Source organism: Ceratotherium simum, chromosome 16 (assembly GCF_057802395.1).
Source record: "Ceratotherium simum simum isolate JZ-2026a chromosome 16, ASM5780239v1, whole genome shotgun sequence".
In the NCBI taxonomy this organism is placed as follows: Eukaryota; Metazoa; Chordata; class Mammalia; order Perissodactyla; family Rhinocerotidae; genus Ceratotherium; species Ceratotherium simum.
Window position 1 is genome coordinate 61,255,784 of NC_141915.1, and position 21,464 is coordinate 61,277,247.

General features: G+C 44.4%; 1 protein-coding gene across 4 annotated transcripts in view; it reads right to left on the reverse strand.

Annotated features, from left to right (window-relative positions):
- Positions 1-20,930, reverse strand: part of NPLOC4 (NPL4 homolog, ubiquitin recognition factor) — a 67,565-nt gene extending 46,635 nt beyond the window's left edge. For 2 of the 4 annotated variants that reach the window (XM_087441775.1, XM_087441774.1), the window contains exons 1-7: positions 20,774-20,929; positions 17,462-17,542; positions 9,969-10,081; positions 4,728-4,904; positions 2,767-2,815; positions 1,887-1,981; positions 275-398 (exon numbers count right to left, since the gene is read on the reverse strand). In XM_087441775.1, the coding sequence (XP_087297901.1) occupies positions 275-398; positions 1,887-1,981; positions 2,767-2,815; positions 4,728-4,904; positions 9,969-10,081; positions 17,462-17,542; positions 20,774-20,788 (654 nt within the window). In that variant the 5' untranslated portion in view covers positions 20,789-20,929. Of the gene's footprint in view, positions 1-274; positions 399-1,886; positions 1,982-2,766; positions 2,816-4,727; positions 4,905-9,968; positions 10,082-17,461; positions 17,543-20,773 lie in introns of all 4 variants that reach the window. The other 2 variants (XM_087441777.1, XM_087441776.1) reach the window with 2 other exon arrangements.
- Between the last annotated feature and the right edge of the window lie 534 nt (positions 20,931-21,464).

Here is a 21,464-nt window from a genome sequence, read left to right on the forward strand (position 1 = left end):
TTCTGCCTCCATGCAAGCTGACAAAACAAAAAACCGAAGGCTGCCCTCTGTACTTGCAAGAGTTAGCGATCTTACAAACATTGTCTTCAGTGTGTGATCTCCACAAAAGGCCAATTGATCTGTCAAAAAATACCTGGCAATCTGTCACACGTAATGTATTCTGCTAGCGGCAGCTCCTCTCCAAGGAGGGGCTCTTCCAGAAATTTTCATTTCTCAGCCATGAAAACAAGTCTACTGCTTTCTGCTGTCTAGACGGACACAGTGAACATCTCACCTGTCTGTTCAGCGTGATGGCACTTGGCTGGCACTTAGTACAGATGCCGTTAGGCCACGGAAGATGTCCCTCACACCCTGATTTAATCTTGCAACTGATGTTCTCCAGGGCAACAAATTTCCCCCTGAATAAGAAGAAGCAACTTAATTAACTAAACATTACAATGGTGCAAAGTTTAGCAGGAGACTGGAAATAATATGTCAAATATCTTACACCTCCTGAACAGAGTTCTAAGGAGCTAAGCATTTGGTAGGCAGCAGCAGAGAAACTGTGCTAAGAATTATTCTAATGGAGTTCTAGCTTCTGTCCTGTACACTTAGACTGTACTGTACATGAATATATAACTATTTTCCTATAAAAACAGTTTTAATTTTCACTATCACTAAGACCCATGAAGATTTCCAAGAACACTGTTAAATCTATTGATCTAACCTGTGCCACTAAGAGCAAATGAAGTCTTTTTAAGTTTCATTCATTTAACAGCAGCTTTTACATTAAGAGTCTAGTACTTAGATATCTGTAAAAAATTCTTGTTCATAAGAAAAATCTGATTTGGACACAAAACAAAGATATCTTGCCTCTGCTTTGGCTAAAATAAAAACTACTGTTAGAAGACTACCATTGAGGAAGTCCTGGGCCTCACTCTGAACTTGGGGTGAATCTGCACAGGTGACTTCACCCTTTGCCAGTTGTCACATTCACAAGATGGCCCAGTAACTCGGTCTTATCTTCATAACCTAACAGAGCACGCTAGTATGGCGGCATCTGGGAAGCAATGACTGCTGCCAAGTCTGCATGTTAATGACAGCTACAGATGTGCCCCCACAGGATACTATGGTACTTGACCTAGAGTGACAAAAGGCTGACGGATTTCACCACAACGAATCTCTAGTCATTCCCTAGTCCAGAAAGTTCCATAGCTTACCCCACTAACAGACAAGAATGAGTTTCTGGTGGGATTTTTTTCTCCTGGTATAACTTAGTCATTTTGGGATGTCAGTGGGTTGTCAGAGATAAAAGCTACAATCAGGCCAACGTGACATTCTTCAAAAAATGTTGCTGACAGATCCAGCCACCACCTCCTCCTGCTGCATGAACAGGAATTATAAAATCATGGTATGAAGCCCGTTACTCTCTGGTAAGGGGAGCACACAGTCAACACAAGGGGATGCACAGACAAGTACTTGACGTGGTTTAAAAAAAACTGAAATACCTCAGTTTGCCCCTCTCTGGCCACTGTCACGACCTGCACTCAAGGAGCCGAGAGACCGCTCCAATTTGATGTACAACTAAGTTACCAGGGCACCAAATACCCAGGGGAAGGTTGGTGAGGTCGTCCAGTGACCTCCACAGTGACAACTGCCAGCCTGGCATCTGCCCAGCACCGTGGGCACTATGGATTACAGCAGGGCATGACATAGTCTCCACTCACCTGTTTCTTTTCTAGAATCAGGGCAAAACTCATGAATTCAAATGCTTCGTGACCATTCTGAAAGTTACTTTTCTCATTCATATGCACAGTGGCTCTAAGCAACACCTCCCAGATACATAAAATGAACTTCTGCGCACCAAAGCCACACTGCTGCAGCCTAACCGCGTTCAAGCTGCTTACTTGTCGGCCCCTCCAGTCAACTTTCGGATGTAGGCGTGGAAGGACATGTGCTTCACGGGAGGTTCAAGATGGTTTAGGTAGTCCTCATCGAATGGCTGCCAAGACACACACAGTCAGTATGGTCATGCACCTGCTGGGGTTGCAAGGCACAGAGAGGTGGGCAGCCGAGCTTCCGTTGCACGCAGGGAGAGACCCAGGTAGCCGAGGCCTCTCCAAGCCAGGCCCCATGGAGGGCAATGAGGGAGAACAGGTGCTTTGTTCTCACTTATCATTCTAGGTCAGAATCAAACTTTTATTTGCGTACTAGTTATCTTTTCGAGATTAAAATGAATCTACATTAAATACAAAATGCTCTAAGTCAAGTAAATATCAGGAAAATTTTGCAAAAAAAAAGCCAGAGGGTGACGCAAGAGGAGCCTCACAAAGAAAATCAGGTTGGCCTTGCCGCCATAAATTCAGCGTTAACCAGTTACCAGTCAGCATTATTATGGTAACTCTCAATCTCACCAGGACAAATCAGTAGAGATGTGAGATTCAGGGCAAAGTAAATCAAAACAATGTTGAGCACGAAAACTGCCAGACCCAGCTTTGTGTCAGGTTTTAAAAGGATTGTCCAGGGAGCCTACTGTAAATGCTGCCCCTTTATCAGAGCAATACAAATGCTATAGCCATTCCTAATCCACCCAGAAGGTCACTCCCATAAATAAAGGCTTGTCCTCTTTGTGCAGCTTGCACTAGTGGGAATATGAGGCCCAGGGCAATAAATAGTTAAGTTCTTTGAGCCACTAGAACCAAGTGCAGGGACTTAGAGAAGTATTTAGACAGCTCTGGAAAGCAGCCCATCACTTCAGCCTGGAACTTAGTCTGCAAGGACTCTCACCTCTAGAGGAACGCAGTGCACACATTTCCCCAGAGGACCATGTCGGCATCTGAGAGCAAAAGAAACGCGCAGTGATTAGCCTGCCTGTTTTTCTGCTGCTGCCCCCTAACGATTTTGATATTAAAAATGTACGTCATACTTAATAAAGTATTTTCCTACCCATGTGAAATTACTTTAAACGGTACGTGGTGAATGTTTTTTTTTATTTTAATCATTTAGCATTTATTTTGATGTGTTTTAGAAAAAATTGACCAGCACATCAAACCTGTGATTTCATGGATAGTAACTGCTTAAAATGACACAAACTAAAAGTAAAAGTGAATGGATTTAAAGTCAATTCAAATACAAATGTTAAATAAATACTAAGAAAGGTGATATGCAGATATGTCAAAAACTCTCAGAGTGGTACATAAATAACTCAAGTTTGGAAAACACTCACTTCATGCACACTTTGGAAAAAAGCATAAAGGATGCTTGGCTCTGTGAGTGTCAGACATTTCAGTCACAAAAACCTCAGAAGCTCTATATGTACAACATGACAGTGGAGATGTGCTCAGGTGACGAGGGTGGTGATGGATTGATGGGAAAGCCAAGCAGTGGTCCCTCCGGGCTCAATCAGATAACTTTCTAAATGAGGTCAGAACTCTGATGCATGTGAGCTTTACATTTTAGAGTAGAGATGGCCTGTGTCTCCTAAAAGGCAGGCTCTCACAGATGACAGGTCATAATGTACATGCAGGCGCACACGTGCACAAGCACCCTCTAAAAGATTCCTAATGAAGCTTTGAAGACACAGATCATGGAGGGAGCTAGCACTGGGTCCCTGGGAGGAAACGCAAATGGAAGAGGCATGCAGGCTAATGGCTATGACCACGAAGTGGCTCCATACCAACTGCAGCTGAGCACCATTTGGGGCTCTTTAATATAAGACGTACAAAAGTTGCTGATGCAGCATTTAGAATCCCAATATCTCAATGTCAGCACCCCATCATGTTTACAGATTGATGCAGTTACAAAAGACTCCACTGTAGAGACAAACAACCTTCGCTCAGATAATTTCACATTACTGAGTGTAAACTCAGATGTCTCTAACTGATTTCTTTAAAAAGAATTGCAAAAAATCTAAAATAAGCAAACATACACAAGCATAAGCATTTTATATAATCCTAAGTGAAAAGCAAATACTCAAAGAAGGAGCAGCACATTTAGCAAATCAAACATTCACGTAAAAGAATGAAAACAGTGTACTGCATAGATGACGCTGAAACTGCACTACTCTAATTAAAGGAGAGAACTGAACAAGGATCGGGCACCAGTAGGTGCCCAAGTATCACCCCTTCTGCTCCGCCCTCCTCCTGCCTGTCACACTTGCTAAAGCCCCACTCTGCCTGTGGCAGTCAAGTATCCCCAGGGGTACATCATGGTAAAGACTCAGTTTAAGGCCCCTCCTGGGGCTGGCCCAGTGGCACAAGCGGTTAAGTGCACGCGCTCCCCTGCGGCGGCCCGGGGTTCGCTGGTTCGGATCCTGGGCGCGCACCGACGCACCACTTTGCAAGCCATGCTGTGGCGGTGTCCCATATAAAGTGAAGGAAGATGGGCACGGATGTTAGCCCAGGACCAGTCTTCCTCAGCAAAAAAAGAGGAAGATTGGCAGATGTTAGCTCAGGGCTGATCTCCTCACCAAAAAAAAAAAAAAAAAAAAGGCCCCTCCTTTCTTTCAAATCTCTTAGTTCCAAATACTTGGAGACTTTCAAAGCATATATGGAACATACTCTGAGATTCAAACAATGAGAAAAATCTTACAAAATAACTTGAAGTGAAATTTAATCTGGAAAGAGATAGTCAAACTCAAAATTTAACATTGCATCACATACTTATTCAAACAGGACATGTTGTCAATATTTCACTTTACTGATCCATTAGGATCACCAAAGGTGGGACTGAATCCCAGGAGCACTTACAGCTGTGGGTCTCGGCTTCTGTAAATCTTCCCGTCCTGTTTGCTGAGGTACTGGTCGATCTCATCTTCCACCACATTAGGAGCGCCAAAGACCTTTAACCCCAGTGGGGTCGACGTTTCCATTTCAGATGAGGGTCCAGCAAGGCTCGAGGGAAACAGGAACAACAAATCGCCATGCCTGTTCAAACGACAAAGGCAAGTCGAGGTCTGCCTTCCTTCCTTCTACAACCTGAGCTGCACAGGAAATCACCTCGGATCTGAGACTCGCTGACATCTGCAGAAAGCACACTCCAACCTTCCTCAAGGCCTAAATAACAAGGTTTCCAATTTTAAGAGATGGGAATTCTCTTTTCACATCTTTCCTATGCTTCTTAACATTATAAAGGTCAGCAGCAGGCTCTCTATAACTGTAACTTAATTTCTTTTACAATTGTATTTTAGAATTCATGATATGCATCCACCTACGTGTCTGATCTCATACAGATGAACAGACGTTACAACATACACACTGGCTTTGCGGGCAGTCTTCTTCCTCCTCCTCACTCTTCACTTGGCTCCCACTGTCCTTTGTTCATTCCTTAGCCTCTATTCAGCTCCCCCACATGTTATCTACCTGGTACATATCCTTCCATTTCTTTCTCTATGTTCACATACCCACACGTGTACATAGACATATATGTCGCTGCTTGACCACAATGAGATTATCAAAGATATACCTTTTGCATTTCCTTTTCTCATTCAACAATACCTCACAAAATCCCTCCAAATACGGTCTACATCAAATCATTACTTTTAATGGCTGCATAATATTCCCCAGTGAAGCTGCCTCATAATTTACTCTGCCACTCCCACACTGATGGGCATGTGCGCTATCTGTGGGTTTCTGCCACCATGAACGTCACTTGAGGAAATGCCCAAAGACAGGCAGCGTATGGTTGTGCTTCTCTAAGGCGGATTTCCAGGAGTGGCCCTGTTAGACTGAAGGGTTTTTGTTTGTTTTTAAAGCCGCTGACATACTGCTTTCCAAAAAGGCTGCCACGATTTCAAATGGCAATGTTTGGTTTTCTATTATTTTCAATGTAAATTATGTTCTTCCCTTGCTCAGACTCACACTGCTACCTTACTGCAGGACCTGATTAACACAGCCAAACTGCTGCAACCTGAAGCTAAATAAGCATTCCCCATTCATGAGCGGTTTACAGAAGCACTGGGGTTCCTGCAGGACCAGAAATGGTTTGCAACACTAAAAGTCAACACCAGTCTTAGAGGAAAGCTGTAGCACTACGATTCGGTAAATATTTAACTGCTGACAACAATACACACACACAGGAAAAAGAGACTGAAAGAACAGCCTGCCACAGGACTAAACCAAAAAACTGAAAGAAGAGGGGCAGGAGGCCACAAGTGCAAAAATTGTGAGGACACAGGACGTGAAGAGTCTCAGTCATAGCTTTTCAGTAGACTTGTTCTCTCCTCTTTTTCCTTCATAATTTAGGGGTGGTAAAACTGCCAAATTGTAATCAGAGACCTCTGTTTCTAGCAGCAGGTTAGATATTCCTAAACATCCTCCAGCTACAGAATACCTCACTCAGCTGCCACATCAGTTTTAACAAATATACTCTAGGGGCCGGCCCCGTGGCTTAGCGGTTAAGTGCGCGCGCTCCGCTACTGGCGGCCCGGGTTCAGATCCCAGGCGCGCACCGATGCACCGCTTCTCCGGCCATGCTGAGGCCACCTCTCACATACAGCAACTAGAAGGATGTGCAACTATGACATACAACTATCTACTAGGGCTTTGGGGAAAAAAAAAGGAGGAAGATTGGCAATAGATGTTAGCTCAGAGCCAGTCTTCCTCAGCAAAAAGAGGAGGATTAGCACGGATGTTAGCTCAGGGCTGATCTTCCTCACAAAAAAAAAAAAAAAAAAAAGAGTTAACTACGATGAGCAGAAAAAATCAATAAAAATATTAAAAAAAAAACAAGTATACTCTAAAATGCACTGCCAAGCTCTAAAGAAAGTAAGGAACTCCACAAGGGTCCAAAAATCCAACAATAGCAAAAATAAGAACAGCAAGGGAACAGAGCTCAGAGCTGCCCTCTAGCCAGCCCACTACAGGAGCCCCAAGCTTGGCTTACATGGCCGTTTTCTGGGAAACAGGAGACGATGCCTTGAGCCTACCTGCCTAAGATGGATTGCTGAGCCTGAAACGTCACACAAAGTCAGATGTCTGAGGATGTCTCGAGAGCTGGGAAAAATCCACCAGCTGAAAATAGGAACCGAGGAGGAATCCTGTCTGCCTCCACTGACTACACAGTAGGAAAAGAAGTCACCTCGGAGACTCTGTAACCAAAAGCCCACTCTGCCATGCACCTAGGGTGGAATTAGGCATGCTACTTGGTTCAGGAAGCCCAAAGACAGAAGTTAACTCAAAGGAGTGCTAGTTCCACAGTGCCCCCTTGTGCCAACAGAAGCAAATGCAAGGCTTCTCTGTAGAAAAGGGGGGTGAGGGGTGGTCCTTCAGGACTCCCCAAGACCAAGTTTGGTCAAATACAAGCTCTCAAAAGAAGTTCACCAAGGGGCAAGCCCTGAGGTGTAGTGGTTAACTCCAGCACGCTCTGCTTTGGTGGCCCGGGTTCAAGGGTTCAGGTCTCAGGCACAGACCTACACCACTTGTCAGCCATGCTGTGGTGGCGACCTGCATACAAAATAAAGGAAGACTGACACAGATGTTAGCTCCAGGTGAATCTTCCTCAGCAAAAAGAAGACTGGCAACAGATGTTAGCTCAGGGCTAATCTTCTTCACCAAAAAAAAAAAAAGTTCACCAAATGTACAAGAGAAACAAGCCACCACGAGCAAGAGTGAGCAAGAGACAAGAGTAAACAAATTTAGACACCCAAGGAATAGAGATTTGGAATTACAAGATATAGAATATAAACTTATATGGAATGTTATACAAAAATGGAACGGAAAGAGTACAAGCAACAAGAAGCTATCCAAAATGACCAGGTAGGATTCTGGGAAGTGGGGTAGCAGGGACCACAGATGCAGTGGTTCTTCCCTAATTCCTCCCCTCATACAGACAGGCCAGACAACACGTCAAACTCGCTGACAACAGTGCAACAGGTACCCTCATGAACCCCAAATACACACGAGGGAGAGACCACCGACACCACGAGACCCGAGAGGGAAGCACCATGTGTGTGCCTGGCAAGGCAGAACCCCCAAAGAACCCAGCAGTCTTCACTGGAAGCTTTGCAGGTCAGTGTGAGAGCAGAGCAGAAACTGGGAAAGAGGCTGGAGTGGCAACAGGGCCCCTGCCAGCGAGTGAGGCTAACAGCTGGGTTCGAAAAGGAATCAAATAGGATACTTAAAAGTGAAGAATGTAATCACTGAAATAATAAAGGGAAGGGGGAGAGGTAATATTTAAAGAGATAACGGCCATGAATTTTCCAGACTTGATCTGCAAGATACAGAAAACAAAATTTACATCAGGTAGAATTAAACAAACAAGCAAACCAGAAATCCACACCTGGACAGGTCAAACAGCAACTGCAGGACACTAGGACATCAGAAGATCTTAAAAGCAGCCAGAGGGGAAAAAAGATCACTTAAAATTGAACAACAGAATTATAACGGACTACTGAGCTGTGACAAGGGAAGCCAGAGGACAGTGGAATCAGATCAAATTAGAGCTCAAAGAGAGTAACCACCACCAAGACATGGGTGAAATGAAGACATGTTTCAAATAACTCACAAGCAGCGATAGAATGTAGTTCTCAAGTTTAGATAGACCCATGCTGGTCAGCAAGTACTACGACTATCATTGGAAAGACATACTCTAGGATAATTCACAAAGACATCCACTCCAAATGCCCCCTCCGGATGGCTGAGCTGTCCCTCTGCTTGGGTACAGTACTGGTACCACAACACTATAGTTTGATGGTTTTGTCTCAAAGGCATTTCACTCTGTAACCTCCCTTTCTTGTATCCAGCTTTGAATAGTTTTTAAAAACACAGCTACCATCTTTTGAGCTCTCACCATGTGTGGGCACTATGCAGCCATGTGAAGGAGGCACTGCTACCCCCTTGCAGACAGGGACGGTGAGGTCCAGGGAGGTTAAGTAACTTCCCCAGGCACACAGCCAATGAGGGCGGAGTGTGAATCCAAACCTGCCTAACACTCACGAGAAGTGATTCCAAAAACCTTTTACAACCTGGGAGGAACGATGAACCTCATCTGTATTGGAAATGGACACAAACAAAAATGACAAGCTTTATCTAATTACAGGGGTAGAAAATAGCAGATGCCCAATAAGTATCTGTTGAAGAACAAATAAATGAATGCTATAATTGCATTTTTTCCCCTATATACACTAATCTATGAACCTAAAATTCACACAAATTGCCAAAATAGCCTACTTTCTGACAGGTAAACAGGCACATGGCCAACTGCCAGCAAAGCCCAGCCCACCACTCAGCCAGTGGCCGCAGCAGCCATGCTGCCTGCAGCCCTGACGGGAGAGCTCCCCACCCACTCTCTGAGGCCTGAAGTAACACAAAGGGCTCTGCTCAGGTGTGCCCAGTTTAGACAGGAGTCGGCAAACTTTCTGTAAAGGGCCAAAACAATAAAAATTTTTGGCTTCGCAGGCCATACAGTCTCTGTCATAATCACTCAGCTCCACCCTTGTAGTGTGGAAACACGTAAACGAATGCCCGTGGCTTTGCTCCACTGAAACTACAAAAACAAGCAGTGGGCTATGGTAAGAGGTCTTTGCATCCTGGAAACCCCTACTGACATTACTCATCAACTCCAAGGAACTCTATGGGGTCTCACCGGCAAGAAATATGGTCTGGGCAATGAGCCACTGCACTGCTGGCCCCTCCTCCCTAACAAGCAGGTCCCGAGGCAGAACCCACACAGCTCCATTCAAGGTCCTCTGCAGAGAAGCAGCTGAGCGTGCAGCTCGACCCGCTGCACACACTCCGAGACCATAACTCTCTCCTTCGTGACACACATCTCAGAATTCTGCGAGTCACTCAAATCGGCTCAAGAATAACTGCCAATTATTCAACAGGTGACTGCTGAATACCTGGCAAGAAATAACAGTCACCTGCGTTTTGGTCAGTGACTAGGATCGTAATTAGAGTGGCATGAGGAGGAAACAGGATGGAACTGAGCAACTCCAGGCAGGTAACTAGTGTCATCATCCCCACCCCGTCCTCCCCCCACAGGGTACTTACTTGATTTTCAGCAGGTTGAGGGATTTGTTGGACGATGCTGTTATCTCTCCAGTCTTGTTTCTATTGATGTAAACTGAGAAGCCATTATTCTGGAAGCCAAACTCCTTTGCGACCTAAAACAAGCCCCAAACAACAGAGATTTAATAAAATATTTAAGCATCAGTACTCTGACCACATACACATCAGACAATACTAGAAGAACACTCACTAAATTTAGAAACTGCTCCTCATTAACCAAATTTCTCTTCTTATTTTGCTGTCTTGTGAGGAAATTTGTATTGCTTATGCAGATGTCAAGTAAAATGAGAAAGTGGCCAAAAAGAAACAAAGCTTTGTGTAAACAATAAGACTGTATGACACTTTTAAGAGTTTGAAGCAAGCAAGAGTCATGGCCATATCTGGACAGTTTAATTTCCACTTTTGAAATCAACTGTAAAAACCCAATTGCAATTTTGAAACCTAAGAGAAGAAAAATGAAGTACAGAAGATGCCACTAAATCAGTAACAAATGTGCACTGTGCCAGGTACTGGGAATATTCACTTATTCACTCAACAAATAGTAAGCAATCCTGTGTGTTGCTCCATTCTGGGTGCTCAGAATGCAACAGTGAATAAAAACAGACAAGGCTCCTGCTGTTGAGGACCTTACCATCAAGTAGGGGAGACAAAGTCAACAAAGATGAGAACCACAGGTTGAGATAGGTACCATGGCAGGAAGGGAGAGAGAGAGTAGCACGGAAGAGGCCACCCAAGATGGGAGGACAGAGAAGGCCTCTCTGAGGAGCACCTGCGAGGAGAGTAAGACTGGTACACACAGAGCTGGGAAACAAGGCAAGCAGGAGGAGCAAGTACAAAGGCCAGGAGGCAGGAAGGGGTTGGTAAGAGTGAGGCCAGAGCCCAGCGGGCAGGAAGGAAATCGGAAGTGACGAGACTGGCAAGGCAGACAGGAGCCAGCACACAGGACCATGCGGGCTGTGAAGAGTCTGCAGTCCAGGCCAGGAGCCGTGGGAAACCACAGGGGCTGAGGGCAGGGATTCGCCGAGCCACCGATCCTATTTCTCATTGCCACTCTGCTACAGGTGGGAAGAAGTAGGACAGCCAGTTGTCCAGACAAGAGGAGACAGGGGCTCAGACGTGGCCAGGACAGTAGAGATGGAGGGAGGAGCACACCTTCCAGTTATTATAATCAACAGCCCTTGCTAAGGGGTGGGATGTGGGGGCAGAATGGAGTGAGGGAAAGGAAGGACATCAGACCATTTTTCAGATTTCTGGGTTGAGAACTGGTGGAAGCTGTGGAAGGCAACACCTGTAATGGAACCACAAAAGAGGCTGAAGGAGGAAGAAGACTGAAAGGAAAATCAGACCTTCCATTTAAGGTTGAGACTTGAGGTGACTCCCAAACACCCTGGTAAAGGCATCAGACTGGCAGTTAGTATTTGAGTTTGAGGCCAGGAGAGGGATCCAAGCTGGTGCTCAACATTTAGGGGTCATTAGAATAGAGTTAAATAAATGAAGAGACAAGGTCTTTCGGCAGAGAAACAGAAATGATGAAATAGAACCAAATGGAAATTCTACAAACAAAAAACACAATAACTGAAATGGAAAATTCACTAGATGAGCTTATGAGCAGAAGGGAGATGACAGAAGAAAGAGTCAGTTAACCTGAAAATAGGTTGACAGAAACTATACAATCTGAAGACAGAGATTTGAAAGAAAAATGAACAGAGCCTTACCAACCCCTGGGACAATATCAAGTGATCCTCAAGAGAAGAGAATAAGTATAGAACTGAAAAATATTTGAAGAAAGAATGGCCAAAACCCTCAAATTTGATGAAAAACATAAGAGTAACAAATCAGCAAGTTCAGCAAACCCAAAGCAGGACAAATAAAAATAAAACTACCACTAGGCACATCATCAAACCACTGAAAACCAGAGATCAACAGAGCCCAGAAAACAATCGGATAACATCTTTAAAGTACTGAGGGGGACTAAAAATCCGTCAACTCAGAATTCTGTGTCTGGCGAAAATACCCTTCAAATACAAGGGTAAAAGGAAAACATTTTCAGGTCAACAAAACCAGAGGGAGCCTGTTGCCAGCAGGCCTCCACTACAGAAAACGCCCACTGACGTTCTTCAGGCTGAAGAAAAATGATACCAGACAGAAACTCAGACCTAGAAAAAACACTGGAAAAGTAAAAAAGGCAGAAATTATGAAGAACTCTAAATTATGCAAGATGAAACTATCACATTAAACGTTTTGTGATTGGTTAAAAAAAAAAAAGAACTGCCATGAGAATCCTGACAAAGAGCGCAGGTCAGGAAATGAGAGCAGGGAGGAGCCAGGCATTTCCCCAAGTCAAGTGAAGGCTCACCTACAGCTGATGCCTTGTTCTACCTGCTGCTTTTAACCTACGGCTGATTTATCCTTTAATGTGGATAAAATCTAGTACTGATTCACTGTAAGAAAAAAGGGTTGATTAACGACTAACCCTATGTATTTACTTTATTTTCTACTGATTTAAAACAATGGATTAAAAGTAATTGCATATCACTTTGTCATTCCGAAAGTGATAATAAGAAATGTCATTAACACAAAGTTAAGATTTTATATCAGATATACTATAATAAGTATTTGAGGGCCGGCCCCGTGGCTTAGCGGTTAAGTGCTCGCGCTCTGCTGCTGGTGGCCGGGGTTCGGATCCCCGGTGCGCACAGACGCACCGCTTCTCCAGCCATGCTGAGGCCACGTCCCACATACAGCAACTAGAAAGATGTGCAGCTATGACAGACAACTATCTACTGGGGCTTTGGGGGAAAAATAAATAAATAAAATCTTTAAAAAAAAAAAAAAACTTTATATTCACACCTGAGGCAATCTTGATGTGTAATTACTGTAATAAAACCAAAAACATGGCATGAAATGAAATTAATACAAACATTTATAATCGAAGCTAACAAAAAAGAATACGTTACATGATTCCATTTATGTTAAGTTCAAAAATAGGCAAAACTAAAATTTAGGGTTTAGCAATGCATACTGAGGTGGTAAAACATACAAAGGTGGGGAGCAATCCCCATCAAGTTAGGAGAGGGGTAACGGGGTGAGGGAGTGGGGAAGGTTGACCGACAATTTATGGAGCGCTGGCACTGGCCCCCACCTTGACCTGGGTGTTTGCTTCATCATCAGTCATTCGGCTGTTGATATTTTTCAAGGATTTATTAGTATGTATTTTATTTCATAGTTAAAAAAAAGTTTACATGTTATAAGGAGAACAGACCGTGTCACATGCTGCTGAGATCAATTAAGACAGGACTGAGAACCCAACCACTAGTGTGAGCAGGTAGGACATGGGGTGATTCTCCATGGGTCATTTCAGGGGAGCAAGCTGAAGAGCACTGGGGTGAGGAAGGGCACTGGTGAGCAAGACAGCCAGAAGAACTGGTCCTAGAGGGGTTTATGGTCTAAGATTCACAGAAAAGGAATTCCTGAGTGAGAAACATTAGATGGTCTCAAAGGAACCCACGACTCAAGATTCTGTGACAGGGGCCGGCCCCGTGGCTTAGCGGTTAAGTGCGCGCGCTCCGCTACTGGCGGCCCGGGTTCGGATCCCGGGCGCGCACCGACGCACCACTTGTCCAGCCACACTGAGGCAGCGTCCCACATACAGCAACTAGAAGGATGTGCAACTATGACATACGACTATCTACTGGGGCTTTGGGAAAAAAAGGAAGAGGATTGGCAATAGATGTTAGCTCAGGGCCGGTCTTCCTCAGCAAAAAGAGGACTGGCATGGATGTTAGCTCAGGACTGATCTTCCTCACAAAAAAATAAGAATCTGTGAGATATTTTCAATGTAAACCATCTCATCACACTTACAAACATCGATTTCTTTAGAGGACATAATACCACATATTAAATCAGGATCAAGGCCATCAAGTATGGGGACAGCAAGCTGGAGCCAACAATGCTCACAGTGGTCAACAAACTTTTCAGGCAATTTTGTGAATAGACAGGAAGGCCATTTCAAAGCCCACTTATAGGGCACATGTGCATAGCCAAATTATTAATTATTAAAAATCAGTATCATTCCACTTACATGAGATACCCGGAGAAGTCAAATTCACAAAGACAGAGAGTAGGATGGTAGTTACCAAGGGCTGGGGGAAGGAGAAGAAGGGGAGCTGTTGTTTAATGGATACAGAGTTTCAGATTTGCAAGACAAAAAAGTTCTAGAGATGGATGGTAGTGATGGTTGCACAACAATCTGAACGTACTTAACACTACTGAACCATACACTTAATGGTTTAGATGGCAAATGTTATGTTATGGGTTATTTTTTATCACAATAAAAAAAAAAGATGTAAATCTACATTTATTGACATAGAACCGTGTCCATAACCTACCGTCAAGTGGAAAAAAAGCAGGTTACAAATTATCATATGATAAGATTTTAACATCTTTGAAATGGATGCATCTTAAGAGCAACACTGTCTTACAGTTTTTGCCTGCAGGGCACCAGGACTGACACACAGGTCACTGTCTAGGCTCATGTAAACTTGTCACCCAGGTGGCATGACTGGACAACTGCCACCCCTCACCATTTCTCTCGAACAAGCCATTTAATGATCAATCAAGGAAGGAACAGGAATCTTGGTTGTCAAGCTGCTGGTAAGACGGAAAAAATCCCAGCACCAGCACCTGCAGAACGGGTGTCAGCAGGTGGCACACTGACCCTCCTGACAGTGCAGACAATGACCCTCTGTGGTAAGACATGAACACTGACAGCTGAGTCAAAAATGGTTCAGAAGGACTGGACTCTGAATGTGATGTTGTAGGGAGATACTACTCAATTAATTTTACTGCGATTTTCATTCTTATGCATACATAAAAATAATATGTGGTTAAAATAAATTATTTCCAAATAAGTCTAAAAAAGCACTTCATGTAAGTATAAAATTCTAAATAACAAAGGAAAGCAGGTGTGACAGCATTTTTTTCTTTCTTGGTGATACATAAATGTTTCTCCTTAAACTCAATAATGCCTTAGATTTGATGAAACACAGCAATAGTACAGTATGATGCCATTTTGGTAAAAGGATGTGTACATATGTACGTAGGGGTGTGTGTTTGTCTATGCGTGTGCACACACGTGCACACACAGAGACATGCCATGTTAACAGTTATTTCTGGGCAATATAATTTCAAATGACTCCTACTTGCTTCTTTATACTTTTCTGTATTGTTTGAGCCTTTTATAATTCATCCATATTATTTTTATAATCAGACGACAGGATTTTCATTTGAGGGGAAACATATTTCAGAGTAATAAATGTGTTTGTTTTTGAGTATTCCCAAGAAAATTTCTTCTAAGCAATGACTACTGTGTTGCTGATGGCTTCAACGATCAAGCAGTCAAAACTAAACCATATCTCCCCCAACTCCAACCACTTCCAATGACTAGCTGTTGTGTCTGTATTTCCCTAGGTGAGGCAACAATGAACTACCCAGAGAGAAATACTAGGATTTCAGGAATATTTCTGAAGCAAACAGAAGTCAGAACTACAGTGTCATATTTCTAGGTTTCGCTAAAATCTTCTGAATTTAACCCATTTGACTACATTTGATACTAAGCACAAAAACCTAAGGTTAAAAACAAAATCATATCTCTACATGGTTACTATAAACTTAAGTTAAAAATTTTCCCTATCACAAAGCCTCAGAAAAGTAAAGAACTGGATGCAGTTCTCTTATGTCTGGTGTTTATCCACACAATTGTCAAAGCAATAGCTACTTAACTCTTAATCTTTGTCCAGATGATCTCTCAAGAATTCTAGCACTTACCGTATCCTAGCACCATCCCTAAGAGCGTGCTACTAAAAGAGCAAAAAGTAGGATATTAAAACTTTCTTGAAGACTCAGAGATTCTCTTTCTGTTATCTATTGCACCTAATTCTTCTTCCTTTTATTCTTATAAAGATAGTCCCTTAAGCAGTACTATTGGAATCATGATAGCAACTACGTTTTAGAAACCAAATTTCCGGGGCCGGCCCTGTGGCTTGGTGGTTAAGTGCGCGCGCTGCAATGCTGGCGGCCTGGGTTCGGATCCCGGAACCCCGGGTGCGCATCGAGGCATCACTTCTCCGTCCATCCTGAGGCCGAGTCCCACATACAGCAACTAGAAGGATGTGCAGCTATGACATGCAACTATCTGCTGGGGCTTTGGGGGGAAAAAATAAAATAAATAAAAATCTGGGCCGGCTCCGTGGCTTGGAGGTTAAGTGCGCGCACTCTGATGCTGGCGGCCTGGGTTCGGATCCCGGGAGCGCCCCGAGGCACCACTTCTCTGTCCAACGCGAGGCCGAGTCCCACGTACAGCAACTAGAAGGATGTGGACCTATGACATACAACTATCTACTGGGGCTTTGGGGGGAAAAAACTGAATAAATAAAATCTTAAAAAAAAATAAATAAATAAATAAATAAATAAATAAAAATCTTTAAAAAAAAAAAAAAGAAACCAAATTTCCCAAATAAGAGTTGTGGCTACACTAACAGCTCCCAGGCCCAGTGTGATCCTCAGCAAATCTCTTGACTCCCTTGGCCTTCAATTTCCACCTTTGTGAAAATAAAAAAATTGGACTATATGACACCTAAAATTCCCTCTGGCTCTAACAGTCTATGATCCTATGATTTCTTTTGCTTAGGAAAAATGACAAACAATATTTTTTATCATTACAAAAGTAACACCTGCTTGCAACAAATTCAAATAACATAAAATGTATAAAGTAGATGTTGGTAAACTTTTTCTGCAAAGGGCCAGGCAGTAAATATTTTTGGCTTTGCAGGCCATACGGTCCCTGTTCCAACTACCCATCCCTGCCATTGGAGCTCAAAAGCAGCCACACAATAAACCAATGGTTTAAACATAAACTAATGAGTGTGGCTGTATTTCAATAAAACTTTATTTACAAAAATAAGCAGCCAGTCCTTGAGCCATAGTTTGCTGGTCTCTGGTATGAAGTATAAAGCAAAAGCCACTCGCCTTACTGCAGGCCTCTCCTCCCAAAGTTACCCCTTTTAAGTCTGGCTTGTGCTCTTTCACATCACATTCTGTGCTCACAAAACAGATGTGTGTTATATGGTGTTAATTTTTTAAGAACAAAGTGGGATATTTCTATACATGTTTTTAACAATTCCTCTTTGATGGACAATTCAAGTTTTTCACTGCCATAAATATTACTCCTATGAAATACTTTTACTTACCTTTGAGCCTTTGGTCCTACAATTGTAAGCAGTCAGCCGTGACATAACCTGATGCTGTATCAATCCAACCAATCATGATGGATTTTCTCTATTATGCAATGCAAGAGACTGAACTTGGGAGTGGGCGGAATCAGGAAATGAGGAAAAGAGAAAAGGTACAGAATGGGAAGGGAATAACAGTGGAGGATGAAGAAGATCCTGAAAGGTAAATACCCAGGCCACAGGTACCTTTTTCAAAAATGTTGCAGCCGTTTCCCTCTTCGTTGCTGTGATCCGCTTCACCCCATCCGGAGACTGAACACGAATTATCTGTTAAATGAGATGAGACAGCTACTGCACAGACTAGTAAGGTTCTGATCTATCTATAATTTTATTTATTTATTTATTTTTCCCCCAAAGCCCCAGTAGATAGTTGTATGTCATAGCTGCACATCCTTCTAGTTGCTGTATGTGGGACGCGGCCTCAGCATGGCCGGAGAAGCGGTGGGTCGGTGCGCGCCCGGGATCCGAACCTGGGCCGCCAGCAGCGGAGCTCGCACACTTAACCGCTAAGCCACGGGGCCGGCCCCTGATCTATTATTGAGACTAACATCTGTAGTCTTTCAACATCTCGGTCACTGAAACTTAAAGCCAAACCTCAACCCTCCCCTTGCGATAACCAACCAAAATTTCTAGAAGATGAAGCAGAAGTATGAGATTCATCAACATATGGGAGGTCTTCCTGAGAGTACTGCCCTGATTCTCACTCTTATCGCTTCACTCAGAAAAACACAACTCCAATTTGTAACCATTACTTATTAAGAGTGTATTTGCAACACTAACATTTTTCTCTTCAGATTTACAAAAAAAAAAAAAACAGAAGAAAATCCTATCATGAATCATGAATGACTGGGTTCTTTAAAAAAGGTCTCACAGGGGCCGGGCCAACGGCACAGCGGTTAAGTGCGCGTGCTCCGCTGCAGCGGCCTGGGGTTCACCAGTTCGGATCCCGGGCATGCACCGACGTGCTGCTTGTCAAGCCATGCTGTGGCGGCATTCCATATAAAGTAGAGGAAGATGGGCACGGATGTTAGCCCAGGGCCAGTCTTCCTCAGCAAAAAGAAGCATCAGATGTTAGCTCACGGCTAATCTTCCTCACCAAAAAAATAAATTAATTTAAAAAAAGTAAAAAAGGTCTCACAGTATTCCAGGATCTATATACAGACATTAGACTGATTTAAAAGAATTGTAAGAAATATTCTAATTTGTTATTTACTTTTAATAAAAAGATTAAAATAAAAGAAATAAAGGTGTCTAACACGTGATAAAAGTTGGCAAGATTTTAAAAAATTGTTTTGCGGCTGAATAGTTGGCAGGCCTGGAAGATTACTGGACGAAGAGCTCCACTTTACGGCACTTGATCTTGACGCTGATCAAAGCCCTTCTGAGGGTGAGCTATCACATGTGGCCAACTGCAGAGGCTCCTGCTTCAGTCAGGGGGCAAGACACAACATGCCCTGCCACACACAGGACACCTGAGGGGTGGGAGGAAAGTCAGACAGGAATGGGCGGAAGCACTCATGTTGCAGGTTCTCCTCTCAGCAATTACCACACTGTGCATCGTATTTAAAACAACACTATACAGATGAAAAATGTCACCAGCCACAAGCAGTTGTTTCCAAAAAGAGATTTTCATTGATACAAGACAAAATGCCACAATGGCTTTCAACCTATTGTCTGCTTTTATCAAACAAGTTAAGGATAATCTAGATTTTCCTAAAATAGCTGCACTCTGTCTTGCTCATTTTCTAATAACTTTCACTTGACTAAAAAGGCTTTGCCCCCAAATTCTCAATTTTTAAGATTTTGTTTCAAATAATCCTTATGAAGGCCCAATTGTTAAGAGTCCCAATTGATAAAATATTTTCTTTTGGCTTCTTACCTACACGTGTTTAACCTGTGGAGTGCAAGTACAAATTCTTTTAACTTTTGATTTGTAGTACACTTCACTCTGGATTCAACACTCAGAAAAATGTTTCATAATACGCAGCATGGGCATTAGGTAAATAATTCCATTTATTTGTTTCTGAAATCTGTCTCCACTACTGAGGCTTGTTAAGAAGTGAAGAGCTCTGTTTCTCGTTCTGTGACCATGCCTTTGATTGATCACTTAGGAACCAGAGCATGACACTCTACTCCTTGAAAGACTAAAGGTCAGGCTTACACATTTCTGGAGAGTTCTAAAGCTTATGAAGTCATTCTACTCGATCCTGTACAACAGGGCATGGCAGTCCAGGTTTCCAAGCCAAGTCGAGTAGTTAACTCCAAGAGACAAACATAACTTGTACTGAGGGAACTTCTGGCTTGGCCTCTGACACAGGCTACAAAATTAAATACATAAGAAGAGACAGACCTAGCAACACAGACACACAGCCTCTTGGTAACTTAGGTTTCCCTATTTGTAAGAAAACGAGCCCAGAATACTTCTTGGGAAAGTCAAAGAACTGATGAGATAAAAATCAGCCCACAGAAATTTTTAGAAGACCTCTTTCTAAATTCAAAAAAACGTTTTGTAATCAATTTCAGAAGAAGGATGTGTTTTAATTCCTCACAATATGAGAAATTCGATAAGAGACCCACGCTGTCAGCGTGCACGTAGCCTTATACACCCTAGAAGAAAAACGGCCTTGTCCAAAAAACAACTCACGTGTCCGCGATCACTTTAGTTCAGCTACAAGTACTACAGTCAAGACAAAGTCTGGAAGTAGATTTGAGTGCTAATTCTTAATCTATTTCTAGGAGAAGTCACCAATGATTGGTAAATCTTATTTTAAAAAGAGCAAGTTCTCTCGGGTCACTTGTTCCCTGTGCTCATCTCCGGGTCGGGAAACGCGGGCGGAGGGGACGCCCGAGCCCCTGGAGAGCCGAGTGCGGAGGAGGCATCAGAGGCAAATTCCCGCAGGCCCGGGACACCCAGAAAGGAGGGTCAAGGCCATCGGGCACCTGGCGAGGCTGCAGCTGCCGTCCCACGGCGAAAGCACCCATACTGCTCTGCTTCCCCGCGAAATCCCAAATATTCCCGAATGTCAACAAAATTCTTCCGTCCAACTGCTCTATTGGTTTGTCTTCCTGCCACATTACTTTTGAGAGAAACTGCACGGGTTAACGCGCGCCGGTTTTTCCTGATTTGCACTGACTTTTTTACTGTGAGGGGGAAGAAGGGAGTGTGCCGGTTCCCAACTCGGGTAGAAGCGCATCAGCCTTTCGGACGCTGCTCCACCGACGGGCAGCTGTCAGGCGTCCGGGCCACCAAGTCCCCCTGCGCTCCCTGCGGGGAAGGGCTCCGCGCCCGCCGGTGGGCAGCGCCCTGCTCCCGGCGCCCGCGACGAGGCACCGGCCGGCCGGCGAGGAGCAGGGAGGCCGCCGTCCCGCTCCGAGGAGCCGAGCCCCTGCAGGGCGCCCGCCAGTCTCCCGCCATGGCCCACTCCCCGCAGGCCGCGCCGGCAAATCTGCTGCCTCATCCCGGCGCCCCGCTCGCGCCCGCCCGGCCGCCCGACTCACGATGCTCTCGGCCATGGCGGCCGCTCCCGCCTCCGGGCTCGAGCCCCGGACCGCCGCCGCCTGTCGCCCCACGGGCCTCGCAGCCCCGGCCCCGGCCTCAGCCCCGGCCCCGGCCTCCCGCCGCCGCCTCCACCGCCGCTCCAGCTTCGCCGCCCGGCCGCCTCAGCCGCGACGTCCGGTGCTGGCGCAACGCGCTCCGCCGGCCGCGCAACCCCGAAACCAGGTTCCGGACCCACCAACGGCCCACGCATGCGCAGGGCGGCCCCGAGCCCTGCGGCCGCGCCCCTTCCCCGCCTCGCGCGCGGCCCTGCGCCCCCACCTGGCCACGCGGTAAAGAAAGTCTCTGAAAGATGAGTTTATTAAAAACATATGCTCCTTGTTAAAAAGTCCAAGCAATACAGAACAGGCCAAAGAAACAAAAGCAAGTATCCCAATCTCACCCAGAAATAACCATCGGTGGGTTACAATTGGGGAAAGTGGCATTCTGTACATCTCGATAGTCACATATAAATAGAGAAATAATTTCAGGAACTTGACGTCATACCTTTATGCTATAAAAAAAGACGGCATTTCCCCCGAATCTAACATAAGAGAAACAAATGAATTTAGACTGCATTTTAGATAAATGTTTCTTTGCTACAGAGATATAATATCCTAAAGTATGCCGCCAGGGCCAGCTTCACGGGCACCC